General features: G+C 37.1%; 1 protein-coding gene across 1 annotated transcript; it reads left to right on the top strand.

Annotated features, from left to right (window-relative positions):
* The first annotated feature begins 4,207 nt into the window (after nt 1–4,207).
* On the top strand, nt 4,208–17,383 carry LOC100367651 (uncharacterized). Its single transcript, XM_085507531.1, is given in 18 exon segments — nt 4,208–4,913; nt 5,280–5,376; nt 6,478–6,599; nt 6,820–7,083; nt 7,185–7,398; nt 7,875–8,025; nt 9,345–9,520; nt 9,633–9,697; nt 9,863–10,178; nt 12,343–13,058; nt 13,858–13,954; nt 14,257–14,378; nt 15,136–15,402; nt 15,515–15,728; nt 16,064–16,214; nt 16,489–16,664; nt 16,776–16,840; nt 17,001–17,383. Coding segments are annotated over 18 exon segments (4,302 nt in total).
* Nucleotides 17,384–17,843: the final 460 nt, after the last annotated feature.

The following is a 17,843-nucleotide window of genomic DNA, read 5'->3' as shown; positions in this document are numbered from 1 at the left end:
AATGAAACATAACGATATGTTATATTGCATATATGTAGATTAATACCCATTATATGTAAATTATGAACTAAAATGTGGAGTGTTATGTTCTTTACATTATAGCAGCATGTACTCGTAAATTCTAAATAATAAAACATGTCATACATGAAAACACTACATTTTATTTACACCAATTTATAGATGTTTACTTGCGTCATGATATACATATGTCATATTGCAAATTTCCACGGGGTAAACATTTTGTTTCTTGGTCTACGTGTCGGAACTCAAAGGTAATTGAAATATTGCACTAGGCAATTAAACAAATTATTACTACGTCATCAACAGTATATAGGGTTTATTGCTAACCAATTAATGCAAACCATTATTGAACAATTCTTTGTGAGCTCTATTAAACTAATATCGATGAATAAAATAAGTCCAGTTGACAAACTTTAAATGAACTTGCCAATACACGTTCCGTAATTTACTTACAACCAACGAGATTAAAACCAGTGTGTATATGGTGATTTTTGTTAGACAGTATTTTTTCTGTCTGCACAAGAACAACAAGAAGGTAAAATTGTCGAAATACATAACAAATGAAATAAATCAAAGTAATACATATTATACAGTTCATTGAATCAAATATAATTAAAATAGGTATTTTCTATCAATAGATGGCTGCTCACCTATATAATCGGGAAAATATGGGCACACAAATTACATGTATTGTCGTGATTACATTGCGGCAATACCAAAAAACCGTCAGTCATAATAAATAATAATCTATTCTTGGTTTATCTATTGCTCTGTTTTTAGTTTGTAACTAAAATTTCTTTATGGCATTCCCAATCGGTAAAGTATTTTCCCGCTATACTTTAAACATACTTTCGAACGAGCAAATTCTTTCGTAACGGTTCGTAAAGTCGCTAAACCTAACGGTAATTGCCGTTATATCGTGTACCCAGCGCTGGTCAGGTGATCACACGTCTACGCTAAATTAATCACATGACATTGTTATGGAACGAACGCGCTCTAATGGAATGGCTTGAGCTAGGTCTATTCGTCGACAAATACATACACACGGCTTTATGTGGGTTATGATTTATATGCTATGTAAAACCGTCGTGAAAGTAAATGACAAATCAGTTGTTAACTTAGAACGAAAGCACGGGTGTGATGCTTCCACAAGTAGATTGATGGTTTGCTAAAATGTTAGGAGGGCGCTGATTGGTGTATTTCTATGCTACGGAATACTCCAATGAAGGTCTACTTTACCGCGGCTTTCTTATGGTAACCAACAGTACTTGACGTCATTATTTAGTTGTTAGACTGTCATTACTATTAAAACTATCAATTTGGTTTGAATTCAAGTGACGGGTTTATTTGTACTCGTTAAAATATCCTTTTTTGAATATCACAATAGCTAACCTCTTTGCTAATTAGAGAGGGATTATGACAAATCGATCTATTCGGAAGTAGTTTAAGTCTGACCAAAGCCTTTCAGTCATTGGAGCACGTTCCAATTTAGTTCTTAACACAGTTTTCACATGCGTTGTACTATACGTCACAAGGGACTCGTGTAATCAAACACAGTATTTCTATTTTATGACTATGATTACCGTAGAAAAAAGTTGAGAAGCTTTAGGTGACATGAAATGTAACAAATTTAATAAAACGAGATGTACGTTGGGTATATAGCAGCGATTCTTCAAAAAAATAACCTTTGACCATGGACACCCACGTCGCGACCTCAACTGAACCATAGCCATTGGTGACACTGAATATACACCGTTGGTATCTCTGATCTGTCTGCGATATTGCAGGTTTGTTACATTCTACTACTACTAATCATAATTTACGAGTGTTTTTGATTGTCTGGGGATTGATGAACAACGACGAAGTGCCCAAGTACTGTCAGGTGTTATGATTGGATGACACAGCGAGTCATTCCAACAAATGACATGCCCATATGACACGAATGAACTGTGTTTATCCGCTGTTGTTTTTAAAAGTGCAAACGAACTACAAAACCAGTCTGTCGACGCAGTATCTCCTTTAGATGTTACACCGTTGTTATTGTGTCTAAAACAGTTGCTTTCATATGATAATATAAAATGAGTGGTTTTAACCAGTAAATGCATGGTTTTATAGTGACTCGCGAGTTAATCTTTGACTAGATAGGGAAGTATATCTGTGTTGCCAAGCAACGCTGTCACCTTTTGGTAGGTTTCAAAACATAATTAACCCTAGTTAATTATTCATTGTGGGGGCGCAAAGCGTGGTTGTGATGCTTCGTACCTAAAAACAATACAGAATATAAATATGCTTTGTGTTCGCGCCGTGTCAGATTAAACAATAGAGGTGGCAAATACTGCATACAGCTCGTGCTACCAGATATACTTATTGTACTTTCCTAAACCGGAAAAGAAACAGAAAGCGAAATGTTAAAATGACCCTTACAAGCAAAAAACAACCAAAAGGAGCCATATATGTTTATTAAACGAATATAAAATCACACTTATCAATAACAAATAAATAAATATAAATACTAGTAGTCAGACACTGAAATTATATTTCGTAATTCGTCCGTGCCATCTCTTTACAATTACGTAACTTGAATAAAAAGTACGCAATCCTCAACAACCGCCTTGTTGCCATGCATTTCTGACAAGTGTTTGTAATGCTTACAGTGTATCTGACTTAGTAACCATTATGTCCATGTCGATAATTGTTATTATTGAATACTTTATTCTGTCATTCAATACATCGTGTTTTTTTTCCATGAACAAAGCAGGATTTAAACTTGAACTCCACACTAAATTTGAACTAAGAAAACATTGCATAATTGTTGTTGACCAATCATAGTGTTGTATTTTGTATCCAACTATATCACTTAATGTCGTTCGTGAGTACCAAATATAAGTTAGTTTGTTCCAAAAGTATTGCATAATTGATTGCTGATTAAGATAGAAGTTTCCAAGTGTTGTGTTTTTTTACCAAGTGCAAAATATTGTTTTTATTTATTCATTGGCCTGTTTGTATCGTTGGGTATGGTTGCTCGTCTCGTTTTAGGATAATTTAAACATTTCGTTTTCCGGTTCCGTTTTTCACTTTCGCAAAATATAATAATCAAGGATATTTCATCAGTGAACTTCCACTATTAGACTTATTAAACGAGTGTAGTTATTTTCATTAAATTACTGCACGAGTTTAATTAATCTGATACTGCATGATCACTGATTTAATCCTGTTTATCACATGTGTCCATTTTGCAGCCTCGAAAGGCTAACAAACTAACGCAGTTATCGTAATTAGTGAGCGCCTGTTCAATACATTCCAACGCGCCGTAGATCTTTTACATAAATGATCACCGAACGTGAACGCCGATTTTTGTTATGTCAGCCTAATGCGATTAAAAACTATAAATGTTTCGGAACGGTCACTATGTTTACTACTTCAGGGATACATTGGTAGCATAATTGCTTATTTGAAGTCAATTCAAAGCTGCAATCCGTCAAAAATATCGGCATTGGATATTGCTAAATCAAAGTCGGGGCTGGAGGAATTCGAAAAATGAGGTCGCAAATATACTGTACTTAATACCATGTACGCTTTTTACCTATCTGGAACTATCAACAATTTTCCAATTAATATACAAATTTAAAGTAAAAACCGAGAATATGAAAAAAAAAACAAAAAAAAAACGATCAAATTTGCAATCTACTAACTCAGGAATTCCAAATCCTTTTCCAATTGTTTTAGAATAAACATTCAATATCTTATGTCTATGAAATTCTCAAAATTAAATCAATACGTAAATAAAATGGCTGTGGTAAAAAACCGCCGCTCGTCATCTTTGAAGCAAGGTCCATCATTATATTGACCGGCCCTTGATATATTCCACATGACTATACAAACTGCCATATTTTGTAAAGGGTCATATAAAGAAGATTGTAAGTTGAAAATGAAAAGTAATATTTTGGTAAATATATTAAATAATCAGTATAGGATATTTTCTATTTTTCAGAATCGTCTTCATTAACGTACCAGGTTTGAATTTAAACAGATTTATCATAAAAAAAATACGATTATTCAGACATTCGTTTTTTTTTTCAAATACCTGTCTTAAATTTGAAGATGAACGGGGTTTATAGACAACAAACCGCATATTCAATCACCATATATATAATTCACGTTAACTTTATTTAGATCATCCTCAACAATGACTGAGACTGGGGTGACGAGAAGGGATTCTGATGGGAACGAAGACGACAATGTTGATAACAGGGACATTGAAAATGACCACCGTGGCTCTGTTTCATCGGAAATAAGTAAAACCGACACTGAGTTAAATTCATTTCTATGTGGGTGGTGCAGCCTGCGACCGACGTGGATGCAACGATTCAGGACGTCTAACTGGTTAGCGGGGATACTGTCATCTCTCATGTTTGTACAGGGATTTGCCATTATTGGGATTGTGTACATGAGTTTATCGAGCATTGAGATTCGATTCGGACTCAGCAGTTTGGCGATAGGTATTATCGTGGCAACATATGACTTGACAGTCACGTTGCTCATTGTATTCGTCTCGTACTTCGGTGCCACGAGGAATAAACCCAGACTACTTGGCATTGGTGCTGTGATCATGGGGTGTGGATCCTTAACGTGGGCTATCCCGCACTTCACTACTGGTTTGTACGATTACGATGCTGCGTATGGGGACGAGGACACTCTCTGTGTGCCTGGTAGAAACACTTCACAAATAATAAGTGACTGCAAGGAAGAGGAATGGGGAGACCTGTCATATTATTTTTTCGTCTTCGTATTTGCTCAAGTGCTTCATGGAATTGGTGCATCACCTATATATACAGTTGGATTCGCATTTGCCGATGAGAATGCTTCGCACAGAAGATCGGCCTGGTACTTAGGTAAACACACCATCCATCAATATATAAAACAAACATTAAGAGAAAGTGTGAGCTTAAAACACGTGGTTTGGTACGTGTTACAACTCTCATATATGAAATTGGGAGTGTGCTGTACCGTTGCATTGAATGCGTCAGCATAATAACAGTGTAAACGTATACAAAATATAAGCCTATAAAACGTTTTTTTTGAAAGATTGTACTTACATGCGAAACACACATTGTTATAGGGAACATATTTTTTATTACAACTCGTTTTTTTATGCACCATGTATATGAAAAAAATAGTATCAAACCCGGCTGTAGTAAGTCATATTTTGGAAGACTCGGGAAAAAAAATAACCAAATATATTGTGTATAATTCAACAGCTATTATGAGTACATGCTCCGTGTTTAGTCCTACGCTTGGATTTCTGGTTGGTTCATACTTCCTTACTATATATGTAGACCCACTGCACCAAGACGAGTAAGTAGGCTGTATATATTTTCAGGGAAGGTCGTTTTTATATTGTACTTGCTCCTGCGTTCTAAACGTGCATTCACTAGAGTTTGCCATAGAATTATTCGTGTTTTATTTTCCTCATCTGTCAGGTGAAGAATGAAAATTTGTGACAATGATTATCAGTTAACCACTGCATTATAATTACGAGGCAGTCAATAAGTAATGAATTATTTCCATTCCAACGACCAACAGTATAAGCTACCCAGACATTCGCACGATTCTGTGGCATGCATTGGCACGACTCGAGTGCCAGTGCGCAAACTAGTCGTAAACTGGCATGAAGTGTGCGTAAACCCGTCGTAACTGCGTGCCTTGTCGGGACGAGAACATTGAAATGTTCAAAATTTTGGTCGTGAACTATGCGCAAACTGTTCGTGACCTCGCCGTGAACTCGTCGGGGGGATGCGTGCCAGTGCGTGGCAGTGCGCGCCATGCCACGACTGTCACGAGCTGCCACGAATAGTTCACGAACAGCTCACGTCCGAATTGCGCAAACTCGTCGTGCCATGCGTAAACTATGGGTTAACCATGCGTGAACTCGTCGTGCCAGCTCGTGTCAATGCTGACACTGATGGGCACGCATTCGTGAACTATTCGTGAACTCGTCGTCAACTAGTGGTGTACTAGTCGTGAACAGTGCGGGAGCCTCCCAGTTCGTGCCCCAAAATGGCACGACTTGCCATTACCTAAATTGTGGCCAAAACTCGTGTCAGGGTGGATATAATCGTTGTGCGCGTTTATTCAGTCTGATTAAAATGGCATGGATGCCTATACTCTGCAGCTGGTCATCGATCGTCGGGATCAATTGCATCTAGACACATCTGAACATCTACTAAAAGCATGTTGCATTCGGATTCCAGAGGATCAGTCAACAATCAGAAATTGTGTTGCAGTTCATTTCGGATGAAACATCTTCTCTGGAAGGTGATTGGTTGCAACATCTATAAGTAGTTGGTCAGATGTGGCTGAAGTCTATAGTTTCAGCATCGATTAGAATTACAAGCGACTTGATCATCGTCTAATTACATAACATTTATTAAGCATAATGCGTATTTGTTTTTATAGTTTGACGATAGATAACTCGGATCCTAGCTGGGTTGGTGCGTGGTGGATCGGTTTCTTATTGGCATGGATCTTAGCATGGATGGTAGCCGCGCCGACTGGTGCATTTCCTCCCGAATTACCAGGTACTATTTCAACGTCCGTATACTTTACGGAGAATCATACCATAGAAAAATGCAATTTTAAAAATATGTAACAAATTATGTAATACCAAATTTGATGTTGAATATGCCTTAGTGGCCACCAAAATCCCGTTGAAAACGAGATTTGATTTCGCTGCTTAAATGGTATTGTTTTTATCAACGAGATTTGAGCAGCCATTAATGTCTAATCTGTTTTCTCCAGGAACCAAGCATATTCAACATGAACGCCAGTCACAGGCACACCACAATGACGACACTGAACTACTAAATACGAGGTCCTCCTTTGGGGAAGGATGGAAAGACATGTGGCCTGCTACAAAAATGCTTTTTAAAAACCCTTTCTATTGTTGCATCGTTGTCTATAAAACAGCCTTAACATTTATCGTATATGGATTCCTTCCTTTTATTGTGAAGTTCATTGAAAATCAGTTCGGTTTAACAGCGTCGGAAGCTGGTCTGCTTTTAGGTGAGAGTATTCGCAGTTTCGTATCGTCAGTTTATTTCAGTGCTTGTAATATTTGTAATATTATTTTAAATAATAATGTGATAAGTTCTTTTATTTCACAGCGGCGACGTCCATGCCTGGTGCTGCTGGGGGTACGTTACTGGGAGGATGGGTTATAAAGAAATTCAATTTAAAAGTCATAGGAACCACGCGATTCTGCATATTTGCGACGATCGTGACGATGTGCCTCTTTCCAATATTTCTTTTACAATGTCCAGAACAACAAATAGCTGGGGTAGTTACATCGTACAACAGTTCAGAGTAAGTATGTTTGTTGTCAACTATGTATTTTTTGAAACTTTTGAAAAAATTGATGTCTTCAAACTTGAACAGAAAATGTTATGCAAAAGATTTGTAATATTTGTAATTTAATCAATATTCTCTACGGAAACATAATTTTGAGAATGTTTCATGGCAATATTTCAAAAGGCGGTGGTCGTCGCGTCGCGCATGTGCGACATTTGTGTTGATAAACAATGATTTCCCCACAATCCAATGCGCTCTTCAAAAGGAAATCACGAGTACGTGTTTTGATCAAGACGCAACGTACACTAATTACCTCTGGTGACTTCTTCGATACCTCCCAATCACCAAAGAAATTACATAGCTCAGCAACGTCTCAGTTTGTACTCGTTGGTCTGTGCAACAGTCAAAGTCGCCATGTTTGTTCACATGAGTCCCATATCTTGCGCATGCGTGGCGCGACGACCACCACCCTTTTAAATCAACATTACAATTGTTTTCAGTACGAGTGATCTTGACGAAGTCAATCTTAACCATCCATGTAACTCTGTGTGCGGTTGTGCTGGTACTGAGACATTTGATCCAGTCTGTGGAACCAATAATCTGCTATATTTTGATGCGTGCTATGCCGGTTGCCTGGATACGCCGGATGGTGGAGAGGTAGGTACATCATGAGACGTGGCATCCGACCGTGATATTATATCACAAATAACATAATAAAAATTAAAAAAAATATTAAGACATATACAAAGAATAATAGAAAACTCTCGTAATATAAAAAACAATTAGAGGTTAAATGAATCGAGGGCAAGCTGTAGCGATAACTATTTTTTACATTTCTCTACGTAATGACGTGATAATCGAAACGCACCACAAAATACCCTGTTTTAGAACTCCATTCTATCATATTAATGATATTAACGCACAATAATTTCTCACGAGCAAAGTTGTTTAGAGTTCTTCAACTAACTAACTAACTAACTAACTATTCCATCTGCCCTTTTGGTGGTTTGATTCCTTCAACAATGTACTTTGTTTAACAGGATCAGCCCAAATTCGTTCGATTAATATCGACAACTTGCCCCAAAATTGAACATGGCAAAAGATGTGTCTAGCACCATGCAAAAAATAAGAAGAGGCAGAAAAACAATGCATTAAATCACAAATCAGTAAAACCGTACATTCAATTTATGAATACAGTAAACAAAGTAGAACGTATCTCATGTATAGACTCAGTCTGGTGGTCGGGAAATAACATTTTCTTACATCATCTTTTAGTCGTACAATATAATTATAGGCAAGCAAATAACACCGAATAAACGGCAAGGTAAAGACTATGTCTAATTATAGTAAACACGTATTGCGTGCGTGACTCGAACCGGCGCTCGCGTACGGCACCTAATCGCCTAGCTTCACGCCACTACACGTCTTCCCCTCGGCCACCGGGCATCCCCAATAAAGGATGCTTAATAACCGAGCTTATTACGTGCAGAGAACATGAAACCAGTCCACGCGATCCGCGCCACACAGCGTGGCCAGAATGCGGCAAAGGCCTTCAGATCTGGCTGTAGTAGGGTGGTGAAAGTAATGGTACAGCATTGTAACAGTGAATAAGTACTGAGAAATAATTTTAAACTCATAGTTGCTGTCGACATAGGAAGTAAAGTAAGCAAATAACACCGAATAAACGGCAAGGTAAAGACTATGTCTAATTATAGTAAACACGTACTGCGTGCGTGACTCGAACCGGCGCTCGCGTACGGCACCTAGCATATTGTGAACATATACCCACGCAGCACACACAATTTACTACGCAACACAAACTGTCTTCCAATAGATGGTTCGCAATAGTGTGTTTAAAACGTAAACATACATTTACTAGATTGACATGCAAATCCCAAGTTGGTATTGCGTATTTAATGTACTTTTAATATAGACTTTCATTCACTAAAATGTATTGATACTTTGTCTACCTACAGACGTATTATAACTGCAGTTGCATCTCGTCGGACGCGGGAAGTGTCGACTCACCGGAAGCTGTATCCGGCAAATGTGAAGTCGAATGCTGGCAACTTCCGGTGTTTGCTGTAGGGTTTTTTATCATTCTACTGCTAGCATTCCTTATACTGACTCCAAGTACAATTTTGACTATGAGGTCAGTTCACGTTTCTTCGTATTCATCTGCATAGGTATTTTTTCTGTTTAATATGTAATACCGATAATCGTAGACTGATCTAATAATGTATGGCATCCTACAATATTTCTAGGTGTGTACCAGATCAGCAGAGGTCACATGCCCTCGGTATATCTTCCATCATATGTCGGTGTCTTGGTAAGTACATTGATACTATCGAGATGTCATTTGGACGAAACGTGTATCACTTAATTTTACTCAGTATCAATCTTTTTAGTTGAACATATTCTCTAAACTCGAAACAATCACAACATCATAATGTTTTAACTGACTGCATTCATATATCACAATTCCGTTACACAGGGGCAATCCCAGGACCAATTCTGATTGGTGCAGCGATTGACAGTTCGTGCCTTGTATGGCAAGAGGTCTGCGGCGATACCGGGACTTGTTGGATCTACGATAACCACACGTTTGGTTTGAAATTCGTTGTTATAGGCACAGTAGTTGCCGGCATTGGCCTCATTGGTTGTATTGTTGCCCTTCTAGTCTATAAACCTCCACCCGAGGAAATTATTAATGACCAAATCGACTCAACAAGTACAAATCCGGTATCGACTATGGCAAATGAGACAACGTCTGCTATCAAAAAAGAGACAAGCACCGCATCACTACTAGGGTACAATCGACAAGACCATAATGATGAAATCGACATCACCGATAACTTACCTGAAAACAACATATAACCAATGTTCGCAATATATGTACTGTTTATTCTATATATTGATAATGTGTTTCGTAATATATGTATTTTTTATCCTTTTTCACGAGATTCTTATTATTTTTGGTTACATGAAACAGAGTTGGTTACCTAAATAAATAAACAGACATATCGCTACATTTTAGCGACTTTGGCTAACTGACCAAATATATATTACATATTTTGTCGATGCCTATGTGTTCCTGCGCCTTGACATATCCATTATTAAACACATAACTTGTAGATTCTGGATGATAAACTGGACGCCCCAGCGTCATACATACATGAAAACAATATATAGTACAGATATGTGTACCATATATTTCACTGTGTGTCGGAATATACGTAATACTCTGTAAGACAGAGTCGAGTTATGTCGCTTTTTGAAACCTAGTTGTTCTTTCATCATTATCACTGAGCCTGAAATCGACATTGATTCAACTCGTCATCCAAGCTATTCAAAATATAGAGCATATTAGGACAACCATTTAAATAATTCAGAATGTCTTTAATACCCAGAAATTGTTTCTTCCTGTGGCGGGACACAGTGATTTGAGTGAAAAATATTACATAAATAAGAATAAATCAACAGGTAATTATCATGGCAAGATTTAAGATTTAAAAAAACAATTCATAAAAAATAAATATATAATCAGGAAACTACTAACATGCGGTAACTCTTGTTGAACCCTGCCTAAGCACAAAATGACATGATTACATAACTATAGAATTGGCTTCAAACCAAATGACCGACTGAGAAAATAACTTGTATATTTATGGTCAGTTTCCTTCACGTTTAATATATATTTTCACAACAAGACTAAATAGTCGAAAATAGCAAATATAAATTTGAACTAAAATCTGAAATATAGATTAGGACGAATGTGGCGATGTCCTAGCTGGATTTGTGACACTGGGTGAAAGCGTCATAATAGTTAAAGTGCAAGTTCAAATTTACTGTAAGCAAACAATGACTTCACGTGTAAACATCGCATGGAGCTCATATATCAAACTCGACATTTTAATTTAATCATGATACATACCCGTTGAAATCGCTCATGATATTCAGAAACTTCAAAAATTCTGTAACTCACAGTGCACAGCAAATACAAACAGATTGAAATGAAATAAATAGCTAGTTGTACAATAAAGATTGTTCACATTAACCTTTGGTCATATGACTCGCGTGGTGTTCTCGATTGGCAAGATACGGGTAACGTGTCCAAACATAGGCTTTGGTGATACTGAATATACACCGTTGCTATTTCTCGCCACTCTGTGGTACTACAGGTTTGTAAACGCTATATTTTACAATTAATTATATTACTGACCTATGGCTGTGTTTGACAGCCTGGCGGAGGGAGGGAGGGGGGGTAATGACAACGACGAGGGAAATACAGTCAAGTGTCATATTTGAAGGATTTATGCAGCGAGTAACTCCCACTGTTACCATGTCCGCTATTGTATAGATAAACTGATTTATCTGCTGAATATGTTGCTGAATTTAAAATCAAACTAGTGAATCAGTCTGTCACTATTATGTCTTCTTGCGGATATGGCAGCCAAGTAATGAAATAAGGCACTGTTGTTAATGAGTCTAAAAATGGGATTGTTATAAATCGTATGACTACCTTGGCCTTACCCCATCATCAAATGATTAGTTTTACCAGACAATCTGACGGTTTTATTGTGATATACAAGTTAATTTAGATAACGTGGCGTGTTTGTTTTGACAGATAATTCGTTCATAGTGTAAGAGGTGGAAGAAATACTAAAGCAGAAGATGCATTAATAACGGAGACGGAATAACGTACACATCTTGATTCGTCACCATGACATTAATTAATATTTAGTTCGAACGCAATATCACAATAAAGTGAAAAACACGATCTTTTTGATTTTCCGTGATTTCATAAAACTAAAGATACACATATACGTTATACATATATATGTCTGTGACATAAAAAAATCACTATTAATGGCCCATTTTTTTTCAAATACCGCTATTAAAATTTAAGACGATGTACATATGTAAATATACCATCAATCGCTAATGAATAAATTTTGTTTTCACTCCCTATAGTTCGTCGCTAATAATGTCAAATACAGAGATGACAAGAAAAGATTGTGATGAAAATGAAGATGCCAATGGAGTTAACAGACCCATCGACAAATCTACAGATGGTTCTGTTTCTTCCAAAATAAGTAACATCGATATTGATACAGAATCTCTTCTGTGTGGATGGTTCAGCTTACGTCCGTTATGGATACAGCGCTTCAGTACTCCTAACTGGTTAGCGGGGATAATGTCATCTCTTACGTTTGTACACGGATTTGCCATTATTGGGATCGTGTACATGAGTTTATCGAGCATAGAGATACGATTCGGGCTTAGCAGCACGGCTATAGGCATCATCGTGGCCACGTATGACTTGACACACATGGTGCTCGTTGTATTCGTCTCGTACTTCGGTGCCACGAGGAATAAACCCAGAGTACTTGGAATGGGAGCTGTGATCATGGGGTGCGGATCCTTAACGTGGGCTATCCCACACTTCACTACTGGTCTGTACGATTACGATGCTGCGTACGGGGACGAGGACACTCTCTGTGTGCCCGGTAGAAACACTTCTCGCTTAAGTGACTGTGAGGATGATGATTGGGGAGATCTGTCAAATTATGCCTTTGTTTTTATATTCGCCCAAGTACTCCATGGAATTGGTGCATCACCCATTTATACCGTTGGATTTGCATTTGCTGATGAGAATGCGTCACATAGAAGATCGGCCTGGTACTTAGGTAAACACACTATGCATCTGTACCTAAACTCAGCTTCGTAACGTAATTCATATTATCGATGGTGATGCCAACCGAAGATGGAGCTCTTCAATATCAATATCCATCTAAACACTCAGAGCCACACTTCTGGAATACTTTAAGTGAATGCAGTTATAATAAGAATCCTGTTTGGCATTCACGTTTACCTTAAACCCTAATCGGGTCGAGCAGGTCACATTGATAACACAAGTGTACTGTGAATGCTTAGTAATTATTTTCTTGGAATTCTATCTTTGGATGTCCTTTAGTCCTCATATACATAGGCATTGTACTTGTAGCTTGTACTTGTAGTTATGTATGCGAACATACACACATACTGTGTTCTTGACATTTTGTCCTGAAAATATAACTTTGAATTAGTAAAGGGCATGAAGTAATGTTATAATAGCTTCATGCATTGATTCTGTAATGTGAACTATCCCATTGAGATTGGGTCTTAGACGGTAAATAATATAGTCTAACTTTACAGATTCAATACATGAGTCAATATAAATTTTTAATTAGTCACGAAGAGCACTTATTTATTTACCTGATTCCTTACACTATAAATTCGGTTCTCTTAATGTTCGATGTACCCAATGATCACAGATCAAATTAGAGTTTATAAACAAATATAAACAAATAATTAATTTAGTATTGAACTTACATGGTAAATACAGTAACTTAATTATGTATAGTAACTAGTAATGATTTGTCGTAATGTCGTATTGTTATGACGTATTTGGAAATAATCACCAAATTATCTATTTATATTTTAAAGCTATAATGAGCACATCTTCTGTTATTGGACCTTCTGTTGGATTTCTTGTCGGTTCATACTTCCTAACAATCTATGTAGATGTACTACACCAAGACGAGTGAGTAGAGTGTTTCTTCTTGTTGCTGTTGTCATCGTATGCTCATTAGTGTTAGCCACAGCTATATTCCTCACATGTGTTACATGGCTGTGTAAGCATGACGATATCTGGAAACGATACCTAATTGATGCATACACCCGCCCGCATTATTTATCCGATTGTCTGAAATTATGTACGAGACAGCTGGGGAACAAGATAATAAGAATAGATTAGACGTATACCGGCGATTGGAATTAAACTGGCTGGGCCATCATACACATAATATCAGCTTATAGTATAATAATGTATTATTATTAATATAGTTTAACGATAGATAATTCGGATCCTAGCTGGGTTGGTGCGTGGTGGATCGGTTTCTTACTGGCATGGATCTTAGCATGGATGGTAGCTGCTCCGATAGGTGCTTTTCCTCCCGAATTGCCAGGTATAATATAAAGTATGTCAGTATGTTTTAAATATCATTATCATGAGTACAAATTGTTATTGATTTTGTTTCTTTTGTTTGTTTTTTTTCCGCGGATTGTTGTCCGACTATAACTTACACAATCTGAGACTTGATCTACACAACAACAATTTGATTAGTCATATGGTTTGACGGCAAATTTGTAATGGTGTTAAACCATAATTACCGTTTTGGGCCTTTTTCCGATTTTTGTTATTGTCTCATCACTGGCATGGTGCCTACATGTCAAACGAATGGAAGATATAGCGATCTTGAAACAAACTTACCGCAATGACGGGGAATTTTAGGCATCTATGTACTAAGCACATTTGCATTTTCAAATCTTTCGTTTTGCCACCGTTTTGCATAAATTGAAAGCATACTAATTTTAAAAATAGATATATTAATTCCACATTCCATTACTTTGGAAACTTTTAATTGTTGGTATAGCCTCTATTTAATAGTGTAAATGATTGTAAGGCATGTGACAATAATTAACATTTTGTCGGCCAATTTGTATTTACTCCAAACATTTTGTAAAATATCAATATTGATTTCTTACGGGATTTTGTCGTAGTTTGGTACGTTACATTGCTTAGTAGTGTGAATAAAAACGTATTGAAATTTGTCCCGTTATGCTGGATTAACGAAAATTAACATATCCATTGAAATAATATCTATACTAGAGTCACAATAACAAATAATTAAATTATATTGTTGTTGTGTTCTGTTTCCATAGGAACCAAGCATATCCAGCATAGACGCCAATCACAGGCACACCACAATCGTGACGACGTCGAACTCTTAAGGGAAAGTTCATCTTTCGGAGAAGGGTGGAAAGACTTGTGGCCCGCCACTAAAATGCTTTTTAAAAACCCATTTTATTGTTGCATCACTATCTATAGATCCGCTTTGACATTCGTCATTTTTGGATTCCTTCCTTTCATTGTCAAGTTCATTGAAAATCAGTTCGGTCTAACAGCGTCCGAAGCTGGTCTGGTTTTAGGTAAGAGAATGCGTGGTTTAAACGTTTGATATTTATACATTATATGCATGTGTCAGTTTTTCACCAGTGATTGTTATTTTTATAAAGTGTGATAGTTTCGTTAATGTTTCAGCTGTGACGTCCATATCTGGCGCTTCTGGGGGAACTTTACTGGGTGGCTGGATCATAAAAAAATTCAACTTAAAAGTCATAGGAACCACACGATTCTGTTTACTAGCGACGATCGTGACGATGTGCCTCTTTCCAATATTTCTTTTGCAATGTCCAGAACAACAAATAGCTGGGGTGGTTACATCGTACAACAGTTCAGAGTAAGTATTTTTTTTTTTTGTGGGCCAATGGAATTTCTGGAAGAACAGAAAATGATATATTAATGACAAATGACGACAAAACAAATTTTACAATTTCAGCGATCTTGATTACGGTGCGTCATAATGAAATCATAGAAGAATTTCCTTGCTAGAGGGTGTGACCTAATATCTGATAGATTCTGATACTACACCCAAGAAATGGCACACCTCTAGTGGTAATTCATTGAACGTGTGGGTAATTGCTTGTCATGTTTTCCAAATCGTACAAAAAATGGTTAAAATATGTGATTTTGTATACGACTATATCAAATTATATGCTTCACACTAAATTACAATTATTTCAGTACGAGTGATATTGACGAGGTCAACCTTATCCACCCGTGTAACTATGTGTGTGGTTGTGCTGGTACTGAAACTTACGATCCAGTCTGTGGAACCAATAATCTGCTATATTTTGATGCGTGCTATGCTGGTTGCCTGGATACCCCGGATGATGGTGAGGTAGGAACATCATATGGCGCGGCGACCTAACGATACATTGAGTGGCTCAATGTGTTACTTCACTATACCACACTACCCGTCTGAGGACAGACGTTTCGAAACAGCGTGTAATAAATGAGAATATAAAGTGATGAGATAAAAATGCGAATCCCGAAAAAAAAAACTAATTTATTATCCAAGCTCGTATCTTAACCAATATATTGCTCGCACATTTAGTGCATGTTGTTTTTCACTAATTTAAAATCTATTTCTAACTGGCTCACCTCCCTGTTAGACGTATTACAACTGCAGTTGCATCTCATCGAACACGGAAAGTTCCCACACACCAGAAGCCGTATCCGGGAAGTGCGAAGTCGAATGCTGGCAACTTCCGGTGTTTACTGTAGGATTATTTCTCATTCTACTAATGGCATTCCTTATACTGACTCCAAGTACAATTTTGACTATGAGGTCAGTTCACGTTTTCTTATATTCATCTGAATAGATGTTCTTCTGTTTAATATGTAATACCGATAACCTTAGACTGATCTAACAATTTATGTCACCCATCAATATTTCTAGATGTGTACCAGATCAGCAGAGGTCACATGCCCTGGGCATATCTTCCATCATAACTCGGTGTCTTGGTAAGTAAATTAAGATTATCGAGAGTTCTCATGGTTAATATATGCAGCTTTTTAATTCAGCATAAATATTTTTAATTGAATGTGTCTCATGGACGTGAAAAACAAAATACCGTACTGACTGAAGTGCTATACTTACAACTATGACAATTCCTTCACACAGGGGCAGTCCCAGGCCCAATTTTGATTGGTGCAGCGATTGACAGTTCGTGCCTTGTATGGCAAGAGGTCTGCGGCGATACCGGGACTTGCTGGATCTACGATAACCACACGTTTGGTTTGAAATTCGTTGTTATTGGCATAGTAGTTGCTGGTATTGCTTTATTTGTATGTATAGTTGCTCTTTTAGTCTATAAAGCTCCACCCGATACGCAGATTGCTGACAACATCGACTCAACCAGTACAGAACCGGTATCAACGATGGCAAATGAGACAACGGCTGCTATCAAAAAAGAGACAAGCACCGTATCACTTCTTGGATACACACGAAACAATTTGAATGATGAAATTGATATCACCGATAACATACCTGGAAATAGCTTATAACTCATTTTTGCAATTTATGTACTTTATTTTTTATTTTCAAATATAATTTAATGATTGTTCATTTTGATTTAGTACAATCGCATACTCATCCGGGGATATAAAATATGATGTGCACAGGGAATTCCATACGACCACGTGATCTCAGATGATTGACAATCCAATCGGAGGTCAACGTCTAAACGGGAAGAGTTAATACGTAGGGTTCGATGAAGTGTCAAATAGATATATTCTCTATTTTTGGGGAAAAGTTGTATTTTCTTTCGTAGAATAAATTAATTTTGATATCCTCTTGAAAATCACAAGTAGGATATCTTCAAATATAATATGCAGGTACCTTTCAAAAAGATAATGTGAATATTTTGCAATGCTTTGTGGGAATGATGTAAATGCAACGAAACTATCTAAATTGGATACGTGCATTAAATATTAATTTTTAATCATGTAAATCAGTGCAAAATAC

Source organism: Saccoglossus kowalevskii, chromosome 14 (assembly GCF_978046115.1).
Source record: "Saccoglossus kowalevskii chromosome 14, keSacKowa6.1, whole genome shotgun sequence".
Lineage (NCBI taxonomy): Eukaryota > Metazoa > Hemichordata > Enteropneusta > Harrimaniidae > Saccoglossus > Saccoglossus kowalevskii.
This window is presented reverse-complemented; position numbering and strand designations above follow the sequence as displayed.